At 39.6% G+C, this 26,351-nt stretch overlaps 1 protein-coding gene across 1 annotated transcript in view; it reads right to left on the reverse strand.

Moving 5' to 3' along the window:
- Positions 1-254: 254 nt before the first annotated feature.
- The window catches only part of LOC139733852 (CWF19-like protein 2), a 46,381-nt gene continuing 20,284 nt past the window's right edge, over positions 255-26,351 (reverse strand). Inside the window, exons 4-13 of the mRNA XM_071644655.1 lie at positions 13,105-13,236; positions 10,092-10,316; positions 7,563-8,546; positions 6,825-7,061; positions 6,107-6,247; positions 5,311-5,523; positions 4,116-4,232; positions 3,512-3,667; positions 2,846-3,028; positions 255-1,443 (exon numbers count right to left, since the gene is read on the reverse strand). Of these exons, the coding sequence (XP_071500756.1) occupies positions 1,291-1,443; positions 2,846-3,028; positions 3,512-3,667; positions 4,116-4,232; positions 5,311-5,523; positions 6,107-6,247; positions 6,825-7,061; positions 7,563-8,546; positions 10,092-10,316; positions 13,105-13,236 (2,541 nt within the window). The 3' untranslated portion in view covers positions 255-1,290. The remainder of the gene's footprint in view (positions 1,444-2,845; positions 3,029-3,511; positions 3,668-4,115; positions 4,233-5,310; positions 5,524-6,106; positions 6,248-6,824; positions 7,062-7,562; positions 8,547-10,091; positions 10,317-13,104; positions 13,237-26,351) is intronic.

Genomic DNA, 26,351 nt, shown 5'->3' on the forward strand with positions numbered 1-26,351 from the left:
CTTGTTTTTGATTTGTATTGTTTTGTTTGTTTGTTGTTGTTGTTGTTTTTTACATTGACAATACACAAGTATAAAGATCATTATTATTAAGAAAGAATAAAATGAATTATTTGTGAACTAATAAAACAAAGAAAAAATAAAGAAGTGGTTGAAAATACACTGTATATTCTTGAGTTTTCTTCTGCAACTGTTGTAATGCATTCTTGAAAGGTGTAACGAAATCTTCCGATCCAGAAAACTACCCTTTTCATCATCCTGAGCTCAGTTTTGCCCTTGAAAAATCCTCTGCTTCAATGGGGTATGATATCAAACACCCAATGAATTCCAAATTACTGGTAACTTTATGCTTAGTTGCCTTTGCTTTCTCTCACACCTAGTCACACCCCTTTTCATATTAATCCTTCCAAAATTCCTACACTCCCTGTTAGCAAATCAGGACAGAGAACCAAATAGGAGGTACCTGTTCCTGCTTGTATGCTTTATTAAAATCCACAGCCGTCACTTTCATGCACAAAATCCTTTTGCCAATGATATACTGTGTGTGTGCTCCTTTGACACGTGTGTACACAAACATGTGCTTATGCTGCAAACAATGTTTTGTGATTCAGGCATGTTTGTGCAAGTTGGGATAATAAAGTACACAAACCATTTTCATGGGGGACACCCCATGCCTACACTGTCATATGATTAGATGTTCCCATAAAGGTCCTGTACTCCTCTCTCATACCTGTGTGTGACCATCCCTTATTTCCCCATGACAGACATTTTACCTGACTAGTATGTACACACATGTATACAATATACCTGAGTGTATGCACTTAACACACACTAGGTGTTCATCAGTACAGCTGCAGAATAGGGAAAGGGAATGGATAGTGTGAATTCAGATCTTTAATGTTTTGTTTCTTGCATGTTTGAAAGTGGCAGGTCAAGAAATGGAAGCTTGTAGTATCCAATCAGATTGCTTATGCTTTTCTATATCACAATGCAATAAAAAAATATCCTCATTATAACGGGAATCTTTTTATAACAGAGTTGGATATAATCAAGCCATGCTGCTGTAGAATTACAATAAAAGGAAAACAGAATAGACTCGATCACCTTGTTAAAAGTAGTTCCTTGTAATACGCGAGATCAATATAAGGAGGTTTCCCTGTATCTCATGCTGCATGTAAGGTTACAACAGTCTGTGCAGCAACTCTGGCTGCTTTGTTTGTCACAAAAGTCCCAAACCAGCTCTTAGAATCACTGGCTGGGATTACTTTGTTTGTAATGTGCATAGATGGTAGGTCAGCTCTTTTCTCTGTCAATTTTCTGGGTCCAGTCAAAGGGTTTCCACCACTGGGTAAGTTGCAGCACCCGTTTAGTTTGGTCTTCAAAGTTTTCTTTGGGAGGATGGCGCCACAGACGAGGCTCCACATCCAGCAGGCCTCCAATCACCTCCTGTCCAGGGATCAAAGAAACCAAAGTGGTGAATACACAGTGAGTAAAGTCTGACCGCTCTAGAGTAATACAACAAGCCACATGTCACACACCGGCACTTAATATTACCCATCCTGGACTAGTATAGGAAACTAATTCAAGTCACCAAATACAGTGCAACGAAGTTATAACGAACACGTTTATAATGAAATTCCGGTTACACCGCAGTAAAAATTTGCGCTATTTTTTTATTATCAGCTCTATGTTTTTTCATTGCTTATTTGTTTGATTATATCAAAATTTAGAGATATAACGAAAGAAAGCTGCCGGTCCCGAGCACTTCATTATAATGGGAGTACACTGTAGTATCAAGATTGAACCTTCTGCCATGTGACAAGGATATCAAAACCACTCAAGACAGAGACTCCAACCCCAAGCACCTTCTGATCTGGAGATTCTTCCGCCCGAAACCCCTAGCAAACGGGAGACTCCAAGTTGATGTGTGCGAAGCGCGAAGTTCCTAGGATTCTAGATGTTCTCTGGTGCTATCTAAGGCTTATTTTTTCAACATACGATAGAAATAAGTAAGAAATCCTTTCCACCGGGAGACACAGAGCCAGGGCGGGAGAAATCAAATCTCAAACGGGAGAACGGGAGATTGTGCAAAAAGTGGGCTTTCGGCGGGAGATCTCCCGTCGAAAACGGGAGAGTTGGAGTCTCTGTCAAGATAAGGACCAAGTAAAAATATATTATCCTTCTCTGTTTCTTGATTGAATCTTGCTGTTTCCCTCTCTTTCTGCAGTGACCATCTTATCCATAATGAGTACTTTGCAAGCATATAACATGGTTTCATTTACATATACTGGGATAGGGAAGCATTAAAATTGCATTCTGAACAACGGCATTTTACGATACATTAAGATGCAATCGTATAATTGTCACAATGAAGTATAAATGCATTGACGTAAGGGACAAATCAGTTATAAGCATACAACATGCCAGCTCATTTACACCACGCGATTTAAAAGAGCTATGAAAACTGTACACAGGCAAAACATGAGTTTCTTTTTCCACCTTAATAATGTAATAGAGTTTAAACGAAGCTGAAGCAAACAGAAATATAAAAAACTGAACAATTTATTCTCTTCAAACCTTGACCAAATGTGATGTAACTGTAAATCATTTGGGTTAGGGTTAGGATTAGGTTCAAGAGTAAGATTAGGGTTAGGGTTATGGTCAGGGGAAGGGTCTGGGGTAATTGTCCAGGGGGTAATTGCCCTGGACCCTTAAGAACTCGTGCTACAATCTCAATTCCTGGAGAATCAAACCTTACATCCATTCATAACAATACAAGAAATAAATCACTTTGTGGAGGATATTAAGGAACTAACTTTGCTCTCACCTCTGTAAAATGTGCACCTACCTTTCCAAAGTAGTGAGGGAAAGTCTGCTCATCTTCTATAACATGAGCAAAGCCTCCATCCAGACCAAAGTCTACACTGAAGTAGGGGAATCCCCTAGGGATGGAGCTCCTAATGCCTTTCTTCCTGGTGTCCACAAGCTTCTTGTTTTGGGACCACTCTGACTCAGACTCAATGATGGCTTTCTGCATTTACAAAAGAACAGAATGTATGTTACTTAATATATTATCAGGATTATTTAAAAAGTTACATACAAATATTACACACAATTGATTTTGACATATACATAATTAATATCTCATGTGAGGTAAACATCATGCAAAAAAAAATATATATATACATTTATTGCAAGTAACTGACAACTTGGCCTTCATCAAACTCCAAAAACTTTGACTATTCAGCGTTTTAGTAGTACCCATGACAACAAATCATGGGCATACACATTTGTGTTGGATTTCAACCGACATTCTCTCGATTACTAGATAAGCATCTTATTCGTTAGACTACTGCGCTTCTGCCCATGATGTTTTTATCATGGCTACTACTAAAACACTGAATCATCAGTGCTTACTTTTATCAGTAAAGGGCAATATGTCAATCCAATGCTATTAAAACAATTTGATGCAAGAATTCATGAGTGTGTAGAAATATGTTTGTAATGTCATCACCTTGAAGTAGATTGGACCCATCTCTCCCAGCTCCCTAGGCACTGCAATACACTCAATACACATATGTCTCTGCTTCTTTGGATTCATACAGGTCTCAAGGAATATGGCGTCCATGTCATGGTCTTCAAACATCTTGGTCAGACCTTTACGGAATATCTGCAGGAAGGCATTGAAATCGTTGAAGACATTGAATTATACAGGCTGTCATGTGCCGAGAGTATCAGTAATGATAGATACGGCGCATTTAAATGTACAGTATTATTAAATCAGAATGAAAATCAGATTATAAAAATTAAAAGCCAGATCATATCTCAGTTATGAACATTAGTTAGTACTGTGAAATCTAACCAATAATATGGGAGAACTTGCATTCTAAATTGGACACAAGATAAGACAGGAACCTGAATGATTCTTACATTCATGCAACAAAGTCAGTTTGATCACAACCACATAGCAAAATAGGTGAAGAGATTACATCATTGCCTAACAATTAGTCCAAATGGAAAACAATGTACCTTCCCATAAGTAATGACTTGTAAGAGGTCTCAATAACATCTTTGTATTAAAGTCTTTCCTGTGTAATACATGCAATGAATTTCCTTACCTGAATCTCTGCCCACACATCCTCATCTACAGCGGTGCTGGCCACTGTGTGCTGCATAGGAACTATGTAGCACTGGCCCTCTGACATACAGCGAGACTGGGGAACACACAGGTATGCCTGTAAACAAACCAGATGATGGAATGACAACACTTCTCCTATACCATTGTCTGCCAATATTTGACTAGTTACATGTTATTTTGGATGCTACAAACTAGTCTTGTCAAGCTCATGACAATCCTTGAGTCAATGTGTTCATATCTTAAATAATAGATATTATATTTTGGATCAAAAATTTGTTGGTTAAAAGAGCTTCACGTGATTGTAGGTATTTTGAACTATTTTAGAGTGTTGGTGTGTTTGACACTCCATGAAGTACTATTTGCAAAATGACGTCACTTTTATGACAACACTTTGCAAATAGTATACTATTTGCAAAATGATGTCACAATCACCCTTCTTTACAATCAAGTGTACCCGTCCGCGTCCGGTCCCGAATTCTAGTGTACAGGTTTGCAGCGGCCATACGAGCGCTTGGATACATGCGACGGGCAACTCTGGCAGTGCCACGGCTACTACGTTTTTCAATTTCCGATCTCTCGCACTGTTGCGCATTGCAGGCGCTGCGCTGCCGCCGCAGTGCGGCTAAGCCTAGGGCCTATATAAAATGATTTTCACTTTTTATTCAACATTTTGATCCAAAATATAAAACAAATATACTTTGCCTAGTTTCGAGTTTCTTGCTAAAACTATGGGCCTCGGTGACTCCAAACTAGTACTATTCACTTCGGGGCTGCACCCTTCAGTGAATAGTACTAGTTTGGAGTCACCTCTGCCCATAGTTTTAATAAGAAACTCTCAAGGCCAAGTATATTTGTATACTAGCTTCCTCTTATGTGAAATGAACTTGAATGTATTAGAACATATTTCAACCTTAGGCCAAGTGATCAATTGGTCGTTCTAGCAAAATCATTCACCCTCTGCAACTTTTGCAGTCCAAAACACACTCAGCTTTTCCTTGTGTGTTTTGGACTAATGCAAAGTTCAATCAAGCGTATAATTCTTACTAATTCCCTGTATTATGTGCTTTATTTGTGTACAAACAGTTGCCCTATAGAGTTAGCAGTAATTAGTTGATTCAACACAAGTATCCACAAAATGAAAACTAAAATGAAGTAACAGTATGTTGGGTGCCTACCTTTAATCCTAGTGCAACAATCAGGTGTTTCTTCATCTCAGGGCTCTCCAGACAGAAAGGACACTTAGACAGGGCTGACATGGTGCGCTGATGCTCAGCGATGGCCTTTGACCTCTCTCGCTCCTCAGTCCTTGACCTAGACTCTCCCTTGGCAGCGGACGACACAAACATCTCGTCTAACGTGTTAAACTCTGAGTCCAGCATCATCAGCTTCTGCTCCAGACAAAATGAACATCAAACAGTGAATTGTTTCTGATAATCACATCTAGTCATGTTGTTTTTACCCACAATGCAACATTATCTACAACAAACTGCGAACAGAGGGCAACCCTAAAAGAGGTGAAATTCATCATGAACATTGAAATAGACCTCAATCTAGTTATATTCTTGCTTTTCTTTTAAACTGACATGAGGATGGTATGACCCCAGCTATAGCCATGTATACACACAACCTAGAAAGAGCGACCACTACAAAGCCATTTGACAATCGTGAGATTTAGATACCATGACAAAGAAAAGTCATGCAGCGACGGCAGAGCTAACATAAAGCTGGTATATGAATAAACAGTGATGTCTGGGCACAGTACCACAGATAATGGGCCAAGTCTTAGTAGTTGATGCTAGTGCAAATAGTGGCATGCATGTTAGGGGCAGCACCACTGCTGTTCACATAATTTTCACACTTTCCCTGAAAGCCGAGGATTGCTACCATCTCATCCAAATTTTTGAGCTTTTCTTCACATAATTACACACAAATCAGCCGAGAGAAATCAAACATCACCCGTGACTTGCTCACCTTGCTGGCTACTTTGTTCAGGAGTCTATTATGGTCATCAGCTGACCCCATTCTCTCCTTCCTAACCATAGTCTCAAGGTCCACGTCATCGTCATCAGCGAAATAGCGCTCCCTTTCACCACCCTTGTCATGGGTTACGATCTGCAGGAAAACCATATCATGAGATGCTGCCTTTAAGTAAGCAGTAAAAATCATTGCAACTTCTTTCTTGAAAAACCTTTGGATGAGCTACAAAAGGTTTATCTTGTTTTAATTCGCAATATATTTCAATTATCATTTGAACACAATGTCTATGTTCCTGTCCTTGGCTATTTATAGTCAAACAACACAGGCAATTGGCAATCACCTTAAATTAAGAAAAAAGGAGAACTTTTTTTTACTGTAACACATACAGGCAAAGGCATGAGGTATAACAATGTGCCCACAACTAGATATAGATTAATAGAAGCATTGATACAGTTGGTTTTGATTGAAAATATGTACAAAGGCATTTTGAACAGTCTCTCCATGGCAGCTTTCATGCAGGCAAGCCTACTTGATTTGAAAGACAGTCATGTGAATATAAAAAAAAAAGTACATGCACATCAAATTCCACAAAAGTTGTGAGCAATCGAATGTCTATTCCACCCCCACCCCCAACTGAGGAGGAGCTATGTAGGTGTTTTCATTTTGTTTTTATTTGATCTTGATGCATGAGGTGCCATCCTGTTTAACTCACATTCTTCTTCCTCCTCTTATTGCCACTGTCAGGGATGGCTGTTTGTTCAGCCAACGGCCAGCTCTGTCCACTGCGGTCAGTCCTGGTCAGAATGACCTCCTCCTCCTCAGCCTTGCTGCTATCTCGAGACCGTTTCTGGGTCGACTCTGCATCCTTGGCCTCCAGCAGTTTGGTCTTGTGTGAGATCCTGGCCTGACGTGCAGACTCCATCTGGGACTTCAGCTTCTGGACCAGAGCCTTGGGGAAGCAACCATAACAAGGATTGATAGATACTGTATACGCTGTTATTTTTTAGAATGAGGAGGCCATAGACGTTTTCGCGAATTGACGCCAATGCTCACGTAAAATGCACTATTACCCAAGTGCATGGAGTCATTTCTGCAGGATTTTGATTTCATGATCCAACTGTGCTTCGCCAAATTCGTGAAAATCAAACCCTCGCGAATATAAAAGCTTACACAGTACATAGTGTTGACTGATAAAACACACAGAGGAAAGTATTAAAGTGTATGCAATGGCTCAGAAGACCTACAAACGGAATAATGGTAATAATTGGTAGGCCAAAAGTGGTTCAACCCACTTGGGATTCACCCAAAGCAAGTAGTGCTAAATATGTAACAGAGTTTGCAAATCTAGGATTGCCCAAACTGACAGATGCATCTTGATGAATACAGAGACTGTTCTGGATCAATGGCATGGTCACATGAATGCAAGGTGTATTTTGAATGGAAGTCTTACCTCATTGCCCATGATTTCAGCTTTGACAATCTTAGCTCCGAGTTGATTCATTTCAGTGTCAGAGAGGAGTTTGACGGGGCTGGGGCTACGCTGTGTCTCCATCTCCGCTCCCTTACCAGCCCTCTTAGAGTCTTGTGACACGGATGATGAAGCTCGCACAGTATCAGAGTTACTCCTAGAGTCATCACGTTCAGCATCTCTCCCTCTTGATCTCTGAAGTGACTCTTCCTGGGAAGCTGACATTTCCTCATCACTGTCTGTATCTGCTTCTGGTCTGTCAGGGGCGGACTTCTTCCACCTGCCCATAGAGGATGATGTTGAAGCTGTGTGAGCTGTGGAAGACCTTTCTCTAGACGATGTCCTGCCTTCATCATCTCCTGGTTTCTTAAAGCCAGTCTTCCTCCAGCCACCAGAGGAACCTGAGGATGATGATTGACCTCCTCTGGACTGGTAGGAAAAGGACCTTGATGAGGATGAGTCATCATCTCCTGGTTTCTTGAAGCCACTTTTCCTCCAGCTAGGGAACTCATCCCTCCTTTGCTCATCTCTTGTGGATGTCTCAGGCCTGCTTCGTCTTGACTCATGTCTGTCCCCATCCTCAGGTCTCCTAAACCTTGATGACATGTCCCTGTCTCTGTCTTCTGGTTTCATAAAACCCCTTTGAGATATTTCTCTTGAGTCATAACTTCGCTTCTCTCTTGAATCATATCTGTGGTCTTTATCATTCCAACGTCTATCTTTCCTACTATCTCTGCTATGTTCAGACTGTCTTCTATCACTGTCTCTGTCATATGTCCTACTTTTCCTTTCCTCCCTCTCATTGTACCCATGTTCCCTGCTATCATCCTCTTTTCTTCCCTTCTTCCATCCAGGAGGCGGGGGTCCTGTTGGCCCCCTGGGTCCCCTCATTCTTGACTGGGATCCAACGCCACCCCTAGTGACAGCTTCTGCTTCTGCTAAAAGCCGTTCATACTCCTCTCGAGACTGTAATCAAATCGCAAACAAACAGAGTAATCCGGTGACATGGCAAAAATCACAATCCATAGTCTGGCTGACTGTAAAGCACAAACTGCAGGGATTCCGCCCCCCCTTCAGATCTCGCCTATGGAACACGTGATCGCGCCGAAAATTGGCACACGCGACGTCCGCGACGTATACTCTCAAAATGTATGGTTGCTTTCTGCGAAAAATTTTTCTTATATTCTATATTAATTAATTATTGAAATTTATGCATAAAATCAGTTTTGGGCTCTAAATCACTTATTAATGCTCTAATTAAGCTAATTTCTTTTTAAAAATGTTTCTTGTATCATTCTCCTGAGACATAAGATTAAAAATAATCTGTATCGAAAGTAATTTCTTATGTATTTGATTGTTTCTTGAATTTCTTATGTATTTCTCTGTTTTTCGACCTTTTGTTTTTGTTTGTTTTTTGGCCAAAATTTGTCACAGACATTTTTCGAAGCTTTATTATGCTAAAATAAATTAATTTCGTCCATTCTAAGTCAAGATATGAATTTTTATGTGAATTCATTGAAAAAACACAATTTGCATTGGATTTGTACACAAAATCACGTTTTGGAGCAATTTTGGGGTTGACAAATTTTTTTCGAACGGGCGTCGTGTCAAAACGGTACGCGCGGGCGCAACAATTTTGGTCTCAAAAGTTGCGCGATACTTGAAAGAAAAAAGTCATGAAACATCGCGGCGGGAGCTTAATTGCGCGAAACGTCGAGGGGGGGGGGCGGATTCCGCCCCCCCCCCCCCCCCCCCCCCCCCCCCCAGCCTGATTAGGGTTAAAACTGTCATGCAAATTGCAAGAGGATTACGTTAGTAAATGCTGGTTGAGCTAAAATATGGATAAAACACGGTGTAGCCTATACAATTTCCTAAATCTATATTTTGAGAAGGCTGCAAAGATGAGAAAACATACATAATTGTAGATGATACTTAATCTGAGAAAAGTGAATTTTTATTCATGCAGCAGTTACTCTGCAGCTTGTTTAAAATGAATATATGGAGACACAATGTGAATGAATCCTATCATCTTTACAAATACAATGTATTTCTCGATGAAATTGAAGGGAAAATGGGCCTAAGTTTTTGATGCTAGCAGATTCAATGCCTCTGAAAAAAATGAAAATGAAACCTGCTAGGATCTAAAGCTCAGGCCCCTTTTGACACCATTTTACTCCACTGGTTTACCACTATTGGATAAGCAGTTTCAGCAGGGGTTTTTTTTCCACATTCCTTTATTGATCAATTAGTAACAGCAGCAATGAGTCAATAATACAAGAAAACATATCCTAAGACTATTGTATAAGTTATTTTATTCATATATCCCCAGTGCTGGTATATATGATAATGTATTCAAAATCAACAAATTTTTACAAAGACAATAGCACATTTGACATCTGAAGATATTAAAACAAAAACTGGCATACAAGATAAATTTACCTCCTCATAACTGAAATGATGTGGTCTAGTCTACCGCCCACAGGAAAAAACAGATCAGATTCCTTGACTCACCCCCCATCTCTCTGTTATGACATCGTCCAGTGATCTCCCACTGTCTCTGGCCTGCTCCACTGCCCGCTGGTAGGACTTCTTGAGCCAGGTGACCCCACCATCCACTCCTGGTCCAACCTTCCTGACCACAGGGTCTGCTCTTCCCTGAGAACTCCTTCTCTCCTCTGGCAGACCTGTGCCACCATCCTTCCAGAATGGGTTGAGCTCTCTTGCTGACTGTCCAGGCTGGAATATCAGATATAGTTCAATCATTCAATAAAGGCACACGTTACAAAATTTAAAACTAGAAGGAAAAAACAGTATGGCGACAGTCATCATACAACCTGTTAACTTATCTACATGAAACCCCTTCTAGGTTTCTTTCATTTAGGACATGGCACAAGCTATCTTGTATATATATGGTTACATCTATCCCTGACAAGGCTAGCATTAAATCAAATGTCAGCTTCTCCTTGTGGTATTAAAAAGGAAATTACACACATGTATTGTTATGTTGTGTATGTTCCTATGAGGTAGGTGAATAGTGTATTAGATGTCCTTTCAGTGCTGAATTGAAGAAATAAATACTGTGAAGGGAATGAAACCTACTCAGTACTACTACAGTACGGTACTTTAAAAGCACCATGACAAGTATAACATTTCAGAGAAAAAAATAATGACATGCATTCATCCGAGATTAAAAAAAAAAGAAAATCGGATGAAAGTAGATACTTTGCAAGATGCATACGAATGCTATTCATTGCTTAATAATCATTCTAAAAAATCACAAATTGCTATGCTTTGACATTGAAAGTAACTTTTCGTTTTAGACAATATGAAAACTGAATGAGTGCATCTCGTCACAAGAGAAACATGGCTTGTATCTGGTGACATACAATGAAATGAAGACATGGTATAAGATGCAAGGTTTAGGTCACATGGGAACATAGGATGTCACACGTTTCAAATCACTCATATGATTGAGGAGATAATGATTTCTTTTTTCTTTAATCATGTGAAATTTTCAAACTATTGCTACTTGGAGGACATCTTCGTGTGTTGTTAATTTAACGGTTGCAAGGGTGTAACTGAACTTAATTATTCACGCGTTGTTATTTTCGCGTGTTGTTATTTTCGCGGTTTAAAGGCGTTTCACGAAATTCGCGAAAATAAAAGCACCGCAAAAATTTCAGCTTAAGAGCGCAGGTATTTGGGGATTTGAGGATTTCTACTTCACTTTTGACCCTTTTTTTATAAGTCAACGCACTGAATAAACTTTCAAGGTATGGAGAAAAAGTGTAATTTCACTATCAAATAGAAAAACTTTTGCATTTCAACTTGGCCTTTGACCCTAGAACTTTGACCCTATGACCCTAAAATTTCCATGAGAATCACTGTCAGGTAAAACATGCGTACATATATGTACTCAGTTTCATGATGATACCCTGAGTCACTTTCGAGATATGGACCAAGAAATGAAATTTAGCACTTTCACTTGACCTTTGGTCAAGAAACTTCCAAGAGAATCTCTATTGGGTTAAACATGTACATCAGGTTTCAAGGAAAATGGTAAGTATTGCGAGGGAAAAGTGAAATTATGAGGAGTTGACCTTGACCTATGACCCATGACCCTACATTCCGTAGATAATCACTGCTAGTCAGTACATGCATATATACTAAGTTCCATGAAGATAGCTTGAACCATTTCCAAGATATGGAGAAAAAAGTGAAATTTTCACTTGACCTCTTCTGACCTTTGACCTCATGACTGGAAACTCTCTCTGGAGAATCTTTAATTGGTATTACATGTATACACCAAGTTTCCAGAAATAAAAAAACCTCCAGGCATTGCATAGATATGGGGGAAATAGTGAAATTTTGAGCATTTGACCTTGAGCGTGTGCCCCCAAAAGTTGATAGGCACAACTTCGTCCACTAATGCATATACATACCAAGTCTCATTAGGATACCTTAGTTACGCTGTCCACAAAATTCATTATGGACGAACGGATGGAAGGACGGAAGCACAGACAACCCGAAAACATAATGCCTCCGGGACACCTCGTGGCGGAGGCATGAAATGAAATATTGTCAAACATTTGTACAAGAAAGAGGAATTTGCTGTTTTCAAACATAGCCAAACCTGATTGCCGGTGAAGGCTCTGGGTCATGCAATTTTCATGAAATGACGATGTCATCGTCCTACAAACACAAATACATGGCTGCAAACAAGCTGGGACTCTTCTACTCCCCCCCCCCCCCCCCCCCCCAATCAGACAGCAGAAAATCTCTCATGTGATAATGAACATAATCTCTATTACAAGAATTGCATTTGTAATTGAGATATTTTGTGTGTCTGATAGCAAATTACTGTTATCACGACTGTAGAATATTTTTTCTAAACAGCATTTATACATGTCATATAAAAAAGGAAAAATCATCAAGGACTTTCAAGAAAAAAAAAGAAGAGTAAAAGAGGGCAGAATAAAACAAACATGCATTCAGGGTAATTAGCAAATCAAGGTCCAGGAGGTATTTTTTTCAAAACTGTATTTGCTTGATTCGTGGCGCATACTTCCTGCCTGAAAGGCTTGAGCTCCCAAACATGATTGAGGAGGCAGACCTTAGCTTGAACCTATTTTACTTCTGCCCACTGACCACGTGAAATGTAATCTGCTTGCACTGCACTAGCTTAGGCGAGCTTTGGGAGTTTGATTGACAGGTAAGGAAACATGCACCTTCAAAACCAAAATCAAGTTACAATCAAGATTCATAAACGTGATTTGAGGAGAGATTTTTATATCAAAGGAAAGGATCGCTTAATCCTTTAAATCTATGCATTTGTAAGGTTGGTAACTTGAAAAAACAAAATTCAAATATGATTCACAAATGTGAATAAAAGAGAGATAGTCTGATGAAACTCTATTTTTCACATTCAAGAATTTAAAAGGTCTGTAACTCAAAGCATGATTACAATTCATTAATATGATTATGAGAGATTTTTCTACCGTCTGACAGGAAGGGTTAAACTCACATTGTCAAAGGATGAGAGACTTTTATCCTTCTCCTTCTCCTCCTCCCTCTTGGCATCCCTCTGTCTACGGATATCAGACAAGGAGGTGGCTGCTGTAAGAAAGGGACTCTCCAACCAATCACCTTCTTCTCCCTGTGGAAAAAAAAATGGAAAGAAACAGAGCTTGTCAAGTGTCTGAGGTGATGAACAGAAAATAAAAATCATCATAAAAAACAGAACAACAACAACCACATTCATATGAAAGATCATATCAACCTTCACTCATTACCAAAGCATGCTAGATGTCACTTAAGCACCGGTAATAAAAAATGGTTATTCTACAGTAGTTTGTTGGCTTTGACATGGTGTGTGATTTCTTCCTTGTTATATAGGCCTATGCACAATTTTGTTGTGGGGTCCAAAATTTATCTCACAATAACACAAACTTAAAATTTCATTAGGTAAACATATATGAGTGGTAATAGTTCGAACCAATGATTCTACCTCATGATACTTCTCAGTTCCTTGTACACATGAAGGACAAGAAATATCAATTTTCATAAATTTGTATGACAATATGGACTTCAGATATCTAAAAGTGGGATGTGTTTGAACATTCTTATATGACCTAGATATTAACTGGGCAAAGTTCTCGAAAAGAATATAAGTTTCTTTTGCAGGCAAATTTTGTGGGTAGGTAATGTCACAATGGCCTGATCTTAGAAGTCACTTTGAGACTCTAGGAGGATGTTGTACTGCAAGATTAAAGTTGACTTTAGTCTTTTATCATGTTTAATGAATATTGCAACTTTCCTCCTCATACAATGGAGATTAATTGTTGCACTGCCGTACGCTGTAAGTCTTAACGCAGCGTACTGTTCACCAGGTTCCTTGAAATGCCCAATCTATTAGACTTGGACAGTCATGCTTTGAAGCTTTGCAGAGCTCCATGGATTATCCTGCTACAGTCTGAAAACAAGAGGAACTCTGCTCACTGGGGCAGACAGCCTACTGTTCACTCCATCTTGATCTCAAATAAGACTTTCAACACACCACCCTAAAATCCTATCGACACTCTAAGCATGTTCCTAACAAGACTGAAAGACATATGCAAAACCCTTCTAATGCTACACATCCATTCCATGTATGCTCACTGTGAGAGAGAAAGAGAGAGAGAGAGAGAGAGAGAGAAAATAGTCTTCCTTGGAGTGATATTTCATAGCTAAATTTACAAGCTTCCTGTTTAGACTTGCATGCATATTGCACATGCCATATCTTACACAGTAGTTTTATTCTCTAGATTTCAGATTTGTAGATGCAACTGGAATTTAATTGTGAATATATAGACAAGACACAAAATACTGCACTACATGTCTTTATTTTAAAGTTATCAAATTTGCTCCCTATATACCTGTATCAGTATCAGGTTTTTTGCACTTTAACTGGCTACAAAACATATTCACAGGGGTCTCAAAATCATGCTGTACATTTAATTACTGGTATGTCTTCATCCAATTCACAAAAAAGACAAAATTTGATTTTGCCTTTCCATATATGAAAATAAATGTACAGTAGCAGGCCTATTATTTTACTGTGCACACAACATGCATAGTGATATCATGCATTATGGTTCAATTTAGATGATGAATGCCATACGTTATCACTGGCACACTGTGGTTACACGAGTTAATTAGGTCCTACAGTATACACACGAACTATCCATTTGAATGTATGACATACACAGTATACAAATGACGCACAGGTCTGAGTGTGTCAGTCGGAATTGTGTGTGTAAGGTAACTATGGAATGCTTAATGAAACAAGCAGATTCTCATAGTCTGACAAGGAGTACTTCTACCTCTAGGTCTCCAAAACAATCAATATTCTGGCGCTTTTTCAGATCCATTGCGTACATACATCCAACCACCCATCTACATAATATATCCATCTACAATTTATTTAGGCTAAATTCAATGGTTACTGCATGCACACTATATTCCGACTGACGCACAAAAGACATGTGCGTCATCTGTTTTATAGAATGGGTAATTTTCTTGCCAAAAACCCATTTTTCTATCATGTTACCCGATTACAAATTTACTGAATGCATTTCCTTTTGGCTTGCCGTAGACGAGAGCCCGCAAACCATGCATTAGTTTTTACTGGACGCATAGCTAACCGTGCATCAGTAAATACTGATGCATGGTTGTTTTAGCCAATAGGCGTCTCGTACTGAGTGCGCGAACGTTAGCTTAATGCGCGAACCTTTGTTACAAGTGCACGATAAACATGTTTACCACTGTGACTCAGCGTGCGACCAGCATAAATAAACACATAGCTCTCGACCAATGAGATCGCAGGATTTTCGCTACCCATTCTATAAAATGCTACTAACACGCACACATGCACTCCATAACAAATATTATAGAATGGGTAGTGAGAATCCTGCGATCTCATTGGTCGAGAGCTATGTGTTGATTTTTACTGGCTGCACGCAGAGTCACAGTGGTAAACATGTTATCGCACACTTGTAGCAAGAGTACGCGTACTTGTAACAAAGGTTCGCGCACTAAGCAAGCGTTTGCGCACTCAGTACGAGACACCTATTGCTAAAACAACCATGCATCAGTATTTACTGATGCATGGCTGGCCGTGCGTCCAGTAAAAACTGATGCATGGTTTTCGAGCTCTTGTCTATGCCAAGCCAAAAGGAAATGCATCCAGTAATTTTGTCATCGGGTAATACGATAGAAAAATGGGTTTTTGGCAAGAAAATTGCCCATTCTATAAATCAGATGACGCACTACGTCTTTTCGTGCGTCAGTCGGAATATTAGTGTGCATGCGGTAACTATGGAATTTAGCCTAAACCCACTCGGCTTCGCCTCGTGGGTTAAGCATTCCATAGTTACCTTATGCACACAATTGACTCCGACTGACGCACTCAGACCTGTGCGTCATTTGTATACTATCTGTACTAGGACACATACACACACATACTATTACGCTCATGGCATTTAGGCTCTATCAGCTGACAAAGCACACAATTCAACTTGTTTGAAATGTGCATAGATAACTGTGAAGATATTTCTGTGAATTTTAGAATTTGATTTAATGTCTCCACATCTCTGCAACCTTGCGGAGACCAACGGTGGCCTACCAGGACCAGTAGTGGCCTATGATCAGTGACAATGTGGGGACACACAGAGACATCTCCAAAACTAAGACGATGTCTAAGAGAAGTCACCATGATCATCATACAAGGACGTCATGGCAACGCTCCCTCGATGTATTTACAACGTCCCACAAAAAAGTTCTTGTCTTGTTTGGAGTCACCTAATGGGGAGAGAACAGCCATTGTTGACCAAGCGCCCGAATTCACAAATGTGGTACAAATGAAACCATGGTTTAAACCATTGACAAAAACCATGGTGTGTCCCATGGAATATTTCGTTACAAAATCAGTCATTTCGTCGATGAAATGATAATTTTGTCATGAAATGACATTTTGTAACTAAATGAACATTTCGTCCACAAAGTGATAATTTCGTTAACGAAACGGTCATTTTGTCGACGAAATGACCAATTTTGTAACGAAATATTCCGTGCAACACTTGGCGCTCCATGGTTTTTGTCCATGGTTTAAACCATGGTTTCATTTGTACCACCTTCGCGAATTCGGGCCATAGAGTCATCACATGAGTCTCCTCCAGTTAGGCCTTTACTGTAATAAGTGGGTATTTTCGCGCGACTTATTTTTCGCGCTTGGCTGGATAAGAAGAGTTTCGCGTGTTTTGAATTCCGCGGTAGCAAGACATCAACTACAGGAACATATGGCAAGCAAAAATATTTGCATGCTTTTATTTTCGCGCTAGTTTCTTATTGTGCAAAATGCTCGAAAAATTTCAACACCGTAAATATTTCCACTTTTACAGTATGTGAAAGATAGAGGCTTTCACACACAGCTGAGTCATATGGATAACAATGTATTGATATGAGATCATTCAGACCAGGTTATCGTATTCATACCACGTATGGATTGTATCGTACCATCCAGACACAATGTCCCGATATATACGTTTATCTTACGGCAGCATAAGACCTTGCCACTGTCGTGTTTTATGGGAAGCTCATGAATATACGAGTCTCTCGTTGTGCAGTATGAACATTGCATATAATGTTTATACTTGGCAGTGCATACCCATGTGGGTTGTGTGACATAGTAGATTGGACTCCCGACTCCAATTCGGAGGACACAAGTTCGATTCCTAGCTGCCCAGTGCTTACGTCCTTGGACAATATGTTTTCATCCACCATGTCCCTTTCAACCCAGATGTATAAATGCGTACCTGGCAACGCTAGGGTAATAATTATAGCAGGGCCCTCTAGTAGAGCAGTGGCAGCACTGAAGAGGCAACCCTGGGTGAATGAGACCTCATTATTTAAAATCATCATTATTCATCTGGTACTGCAAGCGCCGAATATTTAGCGAGGTTTTTATTTTCACAAATTTCACGAGTCAGGTGCTATTCGCGAAATCAAAGACACGCAAAAATATTGACTTTGATCTCGATGTGGATGTGACGTACGCGTATACACTTCTCCATTCAGTACAGGACTCCACGATTGCGAATTTAGCCACTCGCGAAATTGTCGGGAAATCCTGATTCGTGAAATATACGGCGTATAGTTCATGCTAACCCTAGGCAGCACTGCAAATAAGCCGTGACTGTGCCATGACGTACTGTTATCCAACAGCGTTTCATATGACATTCAACATCAAATGGACGTCGTACATTGCAATTATGTTCAAACCAATGTTTTAGTAAGTACTGTACATGTGTACTGTAAAGCAAGATATTTTTGCGGCATGAAATTTTCGTAAACTGGAACTGACGGCCTTTTTCACAGCATGAAATTTTCGTGAATTACCACTGGCATTCAAAGCATAACGTAAAGACAAGAACTTGTGAGTGCACTGTAATTTCGCGTATCTCGGCTCTTGCAAAATTCGGGAAAATTAAAATGCATGCAAACGTTTCTCTTTCACAGCAGACTGTAAAAGCTGTTATATTTGCATATGGATATTTTTGCAAATTAAGAGGTCACAGAAATTTTCCCGAAATGTTTTCACGATTTTGACCCTGAAGCCATTGTGAGTGCACTATTGCCTGTCCTTTCGCGATATTTTTCATGCGCTGATAAATTCGAGCCCCCAACAGTGGTTCATGAAATTTGTGAAAATCAAACCATCGTGAAAATAACAGCTTTTCCAGTATCCATACAACTTAAAATTTTGTCAGAATTAAGACCCATAAAAATGTCCTATATCCATACGACGTGCATCCACATCCATATGTCGTACATCCATACAAGAAGTCTCTAGTCTGATGCATAAGACTCTTGATATCATGCACGGTATTATATGTTTAGAAAGCATTATGTACAGACTGACATACAGCATGACCTAGATATCTACTTGGAAAGTGATGAAAGCTTAATCAATTGTATGAGGAATTATTGCATTGTTATCACCTTCAAACCCAATGGTCACAATGAGGAATATTTGATGTCTAAATTTTGTGGAACTCATGCTTGAATAATTGGAGAAACAGGCAGATTCTCATGAAGTCTGACAAGGAGCACCTCTACCTCTAGGTCTTCAAAACAGTCAATATTCTGGCGCTGTCTTGGATCCACTGTGTATACATCCAACCACCCATCTAGCCATCTACAATTTATTGTTCCCTCCAGCCTTTTATAACAAATGTGAAATAACATATTCTAAGATATGAATTTCATCTAGACAAGGTAAGATGTGTACAATTTAGATATGAATACATTCTAATTCAACGTGATGCAAACAAAAGAAAATGCAAATTCACTATAAGCCTTTGTTCTGGATATTACAATTTTAAAAAAGTCTTCTGTAGCTCAGAAAAAGTGAAACACTTTGCTTGCACAATGCAGCATGGTCACTTGTATGGCATGTAATTCTGGCCTACACGCATACACTTTAATGCCTCCTTTATGTGCACGAGTGCAATAAAAACGGCTGCAGTCGGGCACAAAGAATACAATGGCGCACAAAAGCCTGTGGGTTTCAAAGGACGCTGAATACTGAAAAGAGAATTTTGAAGCCTGAGTGTTCTATACAGTGCGATCTATTCATTGCTGCAGTGGGGGGGGGGGGGGGGGGGGAACAAGAAGAAAAATCTGCATGTGAATAGCTGTGGACTCTGTGGGTTCCTGGTTTCTTTTTATTAATCCTTCCAAAGGTGCATCTATTGTTTAGCTCCTGAGCCCTGAGCTGCGTTCAGGCTGCGACGGATGTGTAGTCTGCATTTTCAGACCAAACATCTGAACTGCTGGGGGGGGGGGGGGGAGGGGATCGTTTTTAGTTACCATTACACCTTGACAAGTATTCCAGACAATCTATTTAATTTCATCATGAAGTAAGTAAATTGATAGTGACATGTGAAGATTTGTGGAATTCATTACTGTCCTTGAGCAGATAAACCAATACAGTGTATTTTGAAAAATCCAAAATATGAACAGGGATGATGAAAAAGGAGGTTCAGAAAATCCAGTGATGCCGCAATGTAAGTTCATTAGAATGTCACTTGCTCAACATTAAGTTCAAAAGTCTACAGTGGATGCATGCCTTCTTCTTTTGTTTTGCTTCTTTCAGCACCTAATCATGCATTCTCATGTTAAGCTGCTATGTCACCATCCTCATTCATTAGGCGTTTTCACATCATGTTTTCTGACTTGGGAAATTAAAAAATATCTCGAGCTTGGATTTTTATCGGGCTGATGTGAAAACGCCTATTGTGAGTTGTCATGAATTTGAATACATTCTTACTCTTCATCCCAATCACTATAAATCTGAAACTCTGTCCCCAGTACAACCATTTTATGTTCAAATGAAAAAGTCTAACATTCACCTGGAGGTCTCCTTCAACCTACATCCCTACATCATTGGACATATTTGTGGGATCATTGGACATATTTGTGGGATAAGTTGAGATGGTCTCTTAAAATTGGATACTCTAGGGGGGGGGGGGAATTCTTGTTGGACATTTCTCTGAACACATGTAACTTCACAAAGTCATACAGTCCAATGGAATGCATAATACATGCTGTAAAAAATAATTTGCCCTAGTTCCTTAACAGTACCATCAGTGTAATCATGCATTTAATTCCATCAATGAAATTATGACAATGTTAATCTGACAGGTGATTTAGAAGATTTAAAAGTTTTGGTGCTGTCATCACTGGATAAGGAGACTAACACACTTTATAATGTCTTTATGGAGGAAAATACAAAGAAAATATACAGAAAATTATTCTAACCATTCATGCATGATGATTATATGGCAATGAGGAAAATGATGAGTGTTTGTAATCTCACCTATGACATATAATAACCAATAACATTCTCTTTTTCTAGCTTATTATGTACTCACATCATATATATCATGTTTATCAATGATTTTGATAAATTTACAATTCCCATCTCCAGGGCTGCCAACACTGGAAACTAGTTGAGAGTGAGACTCCCATAGGCCAATGCTATAATTTAGGAGTCAAAATGAGTGAGATCAATAGAAATGCATGCAAATGAAATAAAGTTTTAGAGTGAGAAAGGACCAAAATGCGTGAGTCTCATGCTCAATGCGTGAGAGTTGGCAGCCCTGAATCTCAAACCACAAAAGATTTCCCATAGAATAGAAGACTCTGTGCTCCAGCCTATAGTAATCATTGGGAAATTTCCCCAATGATAGGAAAATTGCATATTATTCAATTTGATCATAAACAAAGGAAGATAGATGCTGCGCTGTCAATGCTAGTTGGCAATATATAGCCCCCCCCCCCCAAAAAAAAAAAGCAGAAATCCATGTGGGGCGATGGGGGTTGCGACACACAGACTAACCAATGGGTGAATAATACATGATTAGCCTAAGCTGGGTTCTGTCGTAGCCTACGACCAAGTCTAATCTACAAGATGAATAGGGGAATGCAACCAAGCATGGAACAATACACAGGATATTGGCCAATGATACTTGCTAGACTGCACACGCGGGAAGACACATACACACACATACATACACATGACCCTACAACGCACTCAATAATCACTGAGAGTTTGCATGGTGTAGTAGCATTTGCTCTGTGAAAACAGTACAGCTGCTGTCTGCTGCATGCTGTCTGCTAGATCTGAGACCATCTGTGTTGTGTATTTAGCTACCAACACAATCTGCAGAACTACAGAAATGGTTAGGTATACCTGTACACTGCCATGACAATGGATTCCTTGATGTTGTCTACCTATCTCCATGGACATTATATGGACACCCTGCCAGGCAACTAGATAAATTCACAAAGCATATCATACCAAAGCCTGGATGAGGATTGATTGTAACAATGGAATCCCACAAAACTGTCATCAAGCCATGCAGCGTTCAGATCATAGATCTAAAAAGTAAGTACAATGCTAAATAGTCCCTGATGTGATATGTGTAATATTCTATGTGCAATAATAGCAGTGTACTACAGTATGTATGTAAATAGACACCATTCATGGGGGCAATGAACAATAAGTGTGTTCTCTGCTGCTGACAGTAAGAGGTTCATGAATTTGAGGAGAATCCCTCTCTCCCCATTAAGAGCAGCTAGGGGTGAGCTAAGGATAAAGCCCAAGGGAGCAAAGTGATCAGGGAGCAGGGGGAGATTGGGGGAGAGGAATTATACCCCCCCCCCCCCCATATCTTTATAAGAATAGCATTTTAAGCTGGTATGAAGCTGGTGTAGAGGTAGCCCCGGAGACCCGCCGCTCTGCGGCGGGGTCCTGGCGGCTACCCCGCAGTTTCGTTCAAGTGAGAATCACGAACAACTCCCTATTGCCACATATACGGCAACTTCACAAATAAACCATGGCTAAATGTCCATCATAAACACAGTGACAATATAAAATGAAATATACACTACCCCATTGCCTTGGTCCTTCTCACCAATTTATCTGGAAACTGCATAATTTTCCACATTTTTTAGGAGTAGGCGGTCTGCCCTAGTGGAGAGCTTTGCTGCTATTTTGAACGTGTATATCCATCAGTACGCATCTACGCATGCGTAAACAATGACGTCACCGTTACGGACGCAGAAGGATATGAATAATGCATCATCGCATGGTGAATATGCATCATGTAGCGAGTAATACAGCTGTCAATGCACTGCACTGAATGCATTGTGTGCGCATGTGCAAGTGATTGTGAGTTTTAGTGAGCATCGGTGAGCTGAAGATATTTGCCTTATAAGACAGCATTTTCTGCGTCATAAGCAATGAAATGCATCAAACAGTCGCCGATGTGAATCATTTAGGTTTAGTCGACCCATGTAAGTATTCCCAGTAGTTTTTGTTGAAAAATTAAGGAAATACAGCGCCGGAACGGCACCCGTTTGGTACAACATTAAGATATCGATGCCAAAACGGCGCAGCCCCAACACTGTACGTTGTACGTTGGGGCTGCTGGTCGCAGTTAGTGTAGAGGCATCTTGATTCTAGATACCAAATATATTTTGGCTTAATTTAGTGTACGTTCAACAGGGGCAGATCCAGGAATTCCGAAAAGGGGGGGGGGGGGGGGCACCAAATTTATTTTCCACTTCCAGGTTTCATAAGCTAACAAGCTTTAAAAAAAAGAAAAAAAAAGCTTCAGCATGCACATTTTTCTGTTTCTTCGAGTGCCTTTTCCGGGTTTCATGGGCTTGAGCGCAATTTTCTACTCCTACTCCCACTCCTACTCCCACTCCCACATACAATCGGCTAACAATGATGATTTCTTCATTAAAGGGGGGTGCCCAAGCCCCTTTCACTTTCTTTTTATTTCTTTTGTTTTGAAGAAAAATAGGGGGTGCGTATCCCCCCCCCCCCCCCCCCCCCCACCCACCCCGCATGGATTCGCTTATGTTGGAAGGTCTGGAGTTGGAAATCCATGTTTGGTATCCATGTCAGGAATGTGAGCATAAGAATAAACCCTTTGGTGGTAGGTGTGATCATCAAGTCTGAAGTGTGGGTGGGCAGACTGGGCAGGTCTGTCCCCCACTATCCTTTTCTTGGGGGAAGGGGGGGGGGCATTGCATTTGCTCTTCATGAAGAAATACATGTAGCACAATTAACATGATTAACTAGTAGGGTGATTAATACCATCCCCTACTTCTGAACTGGTACACTGCTGAGACAAGATTTTGTTAATTCAAATACTGTTGCCATGGTAACCAATGCTGGAGACTGACTAGATATTATTAGCAAAACTACACATAATATATAATTATGATAAATGTGTTACATCTATATCCTAACTCAATTGGGAAAGAGTTACTCATGTCCCCCCACTAATTTGCACAAAATGAATAGAGAACTATTTCTTTTTACTAATATTAAACTAAATAAAGGTTATGCTAGGGTTATGTCTCAAAAGGAAATCCTCCCATAAATGGCATAACCTTTATTTAGTTTATTATTAGTAAAAAAAAAAGTAATTTCAGTAAGTTCAAAAATCTTTTATGAGTGAGATTTTTATGACTCGACGTCTCGGCACTCGCGCACATGCGCATGCGAACGAGGGGGGTGTCCCCTCCCATGGTAGGGAGCTTTTTTTAAATTATTAGCTCTTAATGATGCGATCTGGTGCATAAGTGACTATTTTTTACTAATTTTGAAAGGCAAAAGGGAAATATATCTTCAATTGCAACTCTCACTTTAATCCTTTGAGCTATGCTCCTTATTTTTGGCCCAAATTGCAGACTTCACCAGATGTGTGAGAAAAATGGGTGCCATGCGTGAGATCGTGAGACAGACCCTAAATGCTTGAGTCTCACTCACAATGCGTGAGATTGGTAGCTCTGTAATTTAGTGGGGGACATAAGGAACTCTTTCCCTCAATTGCTTATGAATTGAAGGGTACCTCTATATTTTGATCCAGAGGATTTGTATGACTTGTATTTTAGAACTGTTGCTACCATGACAACACATTTTTTTTTTTTTTTTTTTTTTTTACACTTATGAAAACAGGTCTCACACAATCACACATTATACAATCCGGTCAAATATACTTTAGGAATTCCTCAAATACTCGGTATTTTAACAGTCAACTAAATTGTGTTTGACTTGCACAAAATGTTGTTGCCATAGCAACACATTTCTTGACACTCACAAAAAAAGTGTTTTTGAACAACTACACATACTGATTGTTCATCACATGTGTTGAATTTCAAAGTCAATTTGCTGAAAAAGTGACAGATTAGTTAAACATTCCGGCATGATATCAAAAGTTACCACTACCATGGCACACATGTATTTCTGGACACTTAGAGATGCATGATTGCATGATATCATGACCATCATACAACGTTGTATGTCCTAGAAAATTCCGCCTCAAACCTTCTAAAAACCAACAATTAACAAGACTCTAAAAATCAACAATTAACTCTTTATGTGCCATGGTGGAACCCCCCTGTGTGCCACGTTATTCTGAGACACGAAGGTAGTCATGCTTTGAGAAAGAATTCTGTTTTTCCAATTTGTATAACTTCTACAAATTTCTGTTAAGATGGGCATAATAGTAGGCAAAGTTAAAGAGGAATGCCAAGCTTTGTTTCGATATGAATTGTATGACGACTCTATTTTCAATTTTTCTTTTAATGACCAGTTGCTACATTACTATAAAGGCATGACTTTTGCACATTAAACCGTGACAGAAACTTAGAATGTACGAGCAAATCTAGTTGGGAACATCACCTGATAATCGATCACCACATAGAATGCAAGCCGTATACGAGAGGAACAAAAGCACGAGAAACGCTTTCATTGTGCCGCGGGATTAGCAGTAATTAGCGGTTTATCGATCAGTCTTGGCGGCTTTGTTTGTTGAGCAGAATATGCGAAGTTGGCACGCCGTCGACTGAGTCAGAGGTGCGAACGTGGCACATAAAGAGTTAACAAGATTTTGTAAGCTTTGTTTAAATGATGCTGTTGTCATGGCAACAATTAATGCCATGCACAGACAGAAAGTTGGCTTGCACAACAAATCACTGAACTGATTACCCAATTTAAACTAAATTGCTTTAGCCCGTTGAGGAATGGCTGATTATGCTACAATGCATATTTCCCATAGACCCTTGCCCGAGTATACTCAGAAGTCGTCCTCAACTGGTTAATATGATTGAGTACATGTAGTTCGTTCAACAACTGCAGAACCATTGACATTTGTTCCAAAATGGAGACAAATACATGTACAAGAAATGAGTGAAATTATGCTGTACATATGATTTTGGTTGGGTAGCAAAGGACATGTGAAATACTAGCCAAACATTTTCACCAGAAGTACCAAATCTTAGAGCTTTTATACCTGATCATGGCTTTTGTGTGATGTTTTTATTCAATTGTAACATCAATTACAATATATCAGGCCATAGCGATATCCACTGCCTGCATGAGTGAATCGCTTGCAGCTTATTCTACAGCCATGCTATTCAATACTAACTGCTTGGACACAATTTGATCATCATGTACCACCAGTGTTCTGCATACTCACTACTGAACAGGGAGGGTACTTCAGGAATAAAAGTCGAGTATACCAACTTTTAAAATTTCACTCTTCTGATCTTAAAATACTACAAAACAACTCATTACCCTGGCAAATTGCATCAGCCAGGCAAGTTTCCTGGTATAGAGCTTTAAACTGAATGAAGCAAATTCCATTTGCCGGAAGATGAATTTTGAGCTGTACCTATGTTTTAGCTTTTTAAAATAAATCTACAATATGATTGAATAAAATCAATAATAGTGGTCATACAATGTATGTGTAAAATTTTAGGTTTGTAAATTGATACAGAAATGAGGGAGTAACTTGGTCCACAAGATTGTGCACAGGACCGACTGACTGGCCAACAGGTCATCAAGCCTCAGAGTGATTCCTATATCCCCTCACACACTATATGATGATAATAACTTGAAATGTTGCTATGGCGACTGGCATGCCTCTGCTATGCCTCTGCCATATTGCATTATTCTCCCAATACACCTGTAGGTCTACACTATTGTACATGTACATGGTGTCAATGTGAGACAGTATCACATGGTTGGCAAAATGCATAATCATTTTCTCTTTCCAAATGATACACCAATTTTCATGACAATAACTTGAGCAACTTACAAAGTATGGAAAACTGGTTAAATTTCAGCATTTTCACTTGACCTTTAAAAGC

This window comes from Diadema antillarum, unplaced genomic scaffold, assembly GCF_040938485.1.
Source record: "Diadema antillarum isolate AM-2024a unplaced genomic scaffold, OU_Dant_1.0 seq00000501_RagTag, whole genome shotgun sequence".
Lineage (NCBI taxonomy): Eukaryota > Metazoa > Echinodermata > Echinoidea > Diadematoida > Diadematidae > Diadema > Diadema antillarum.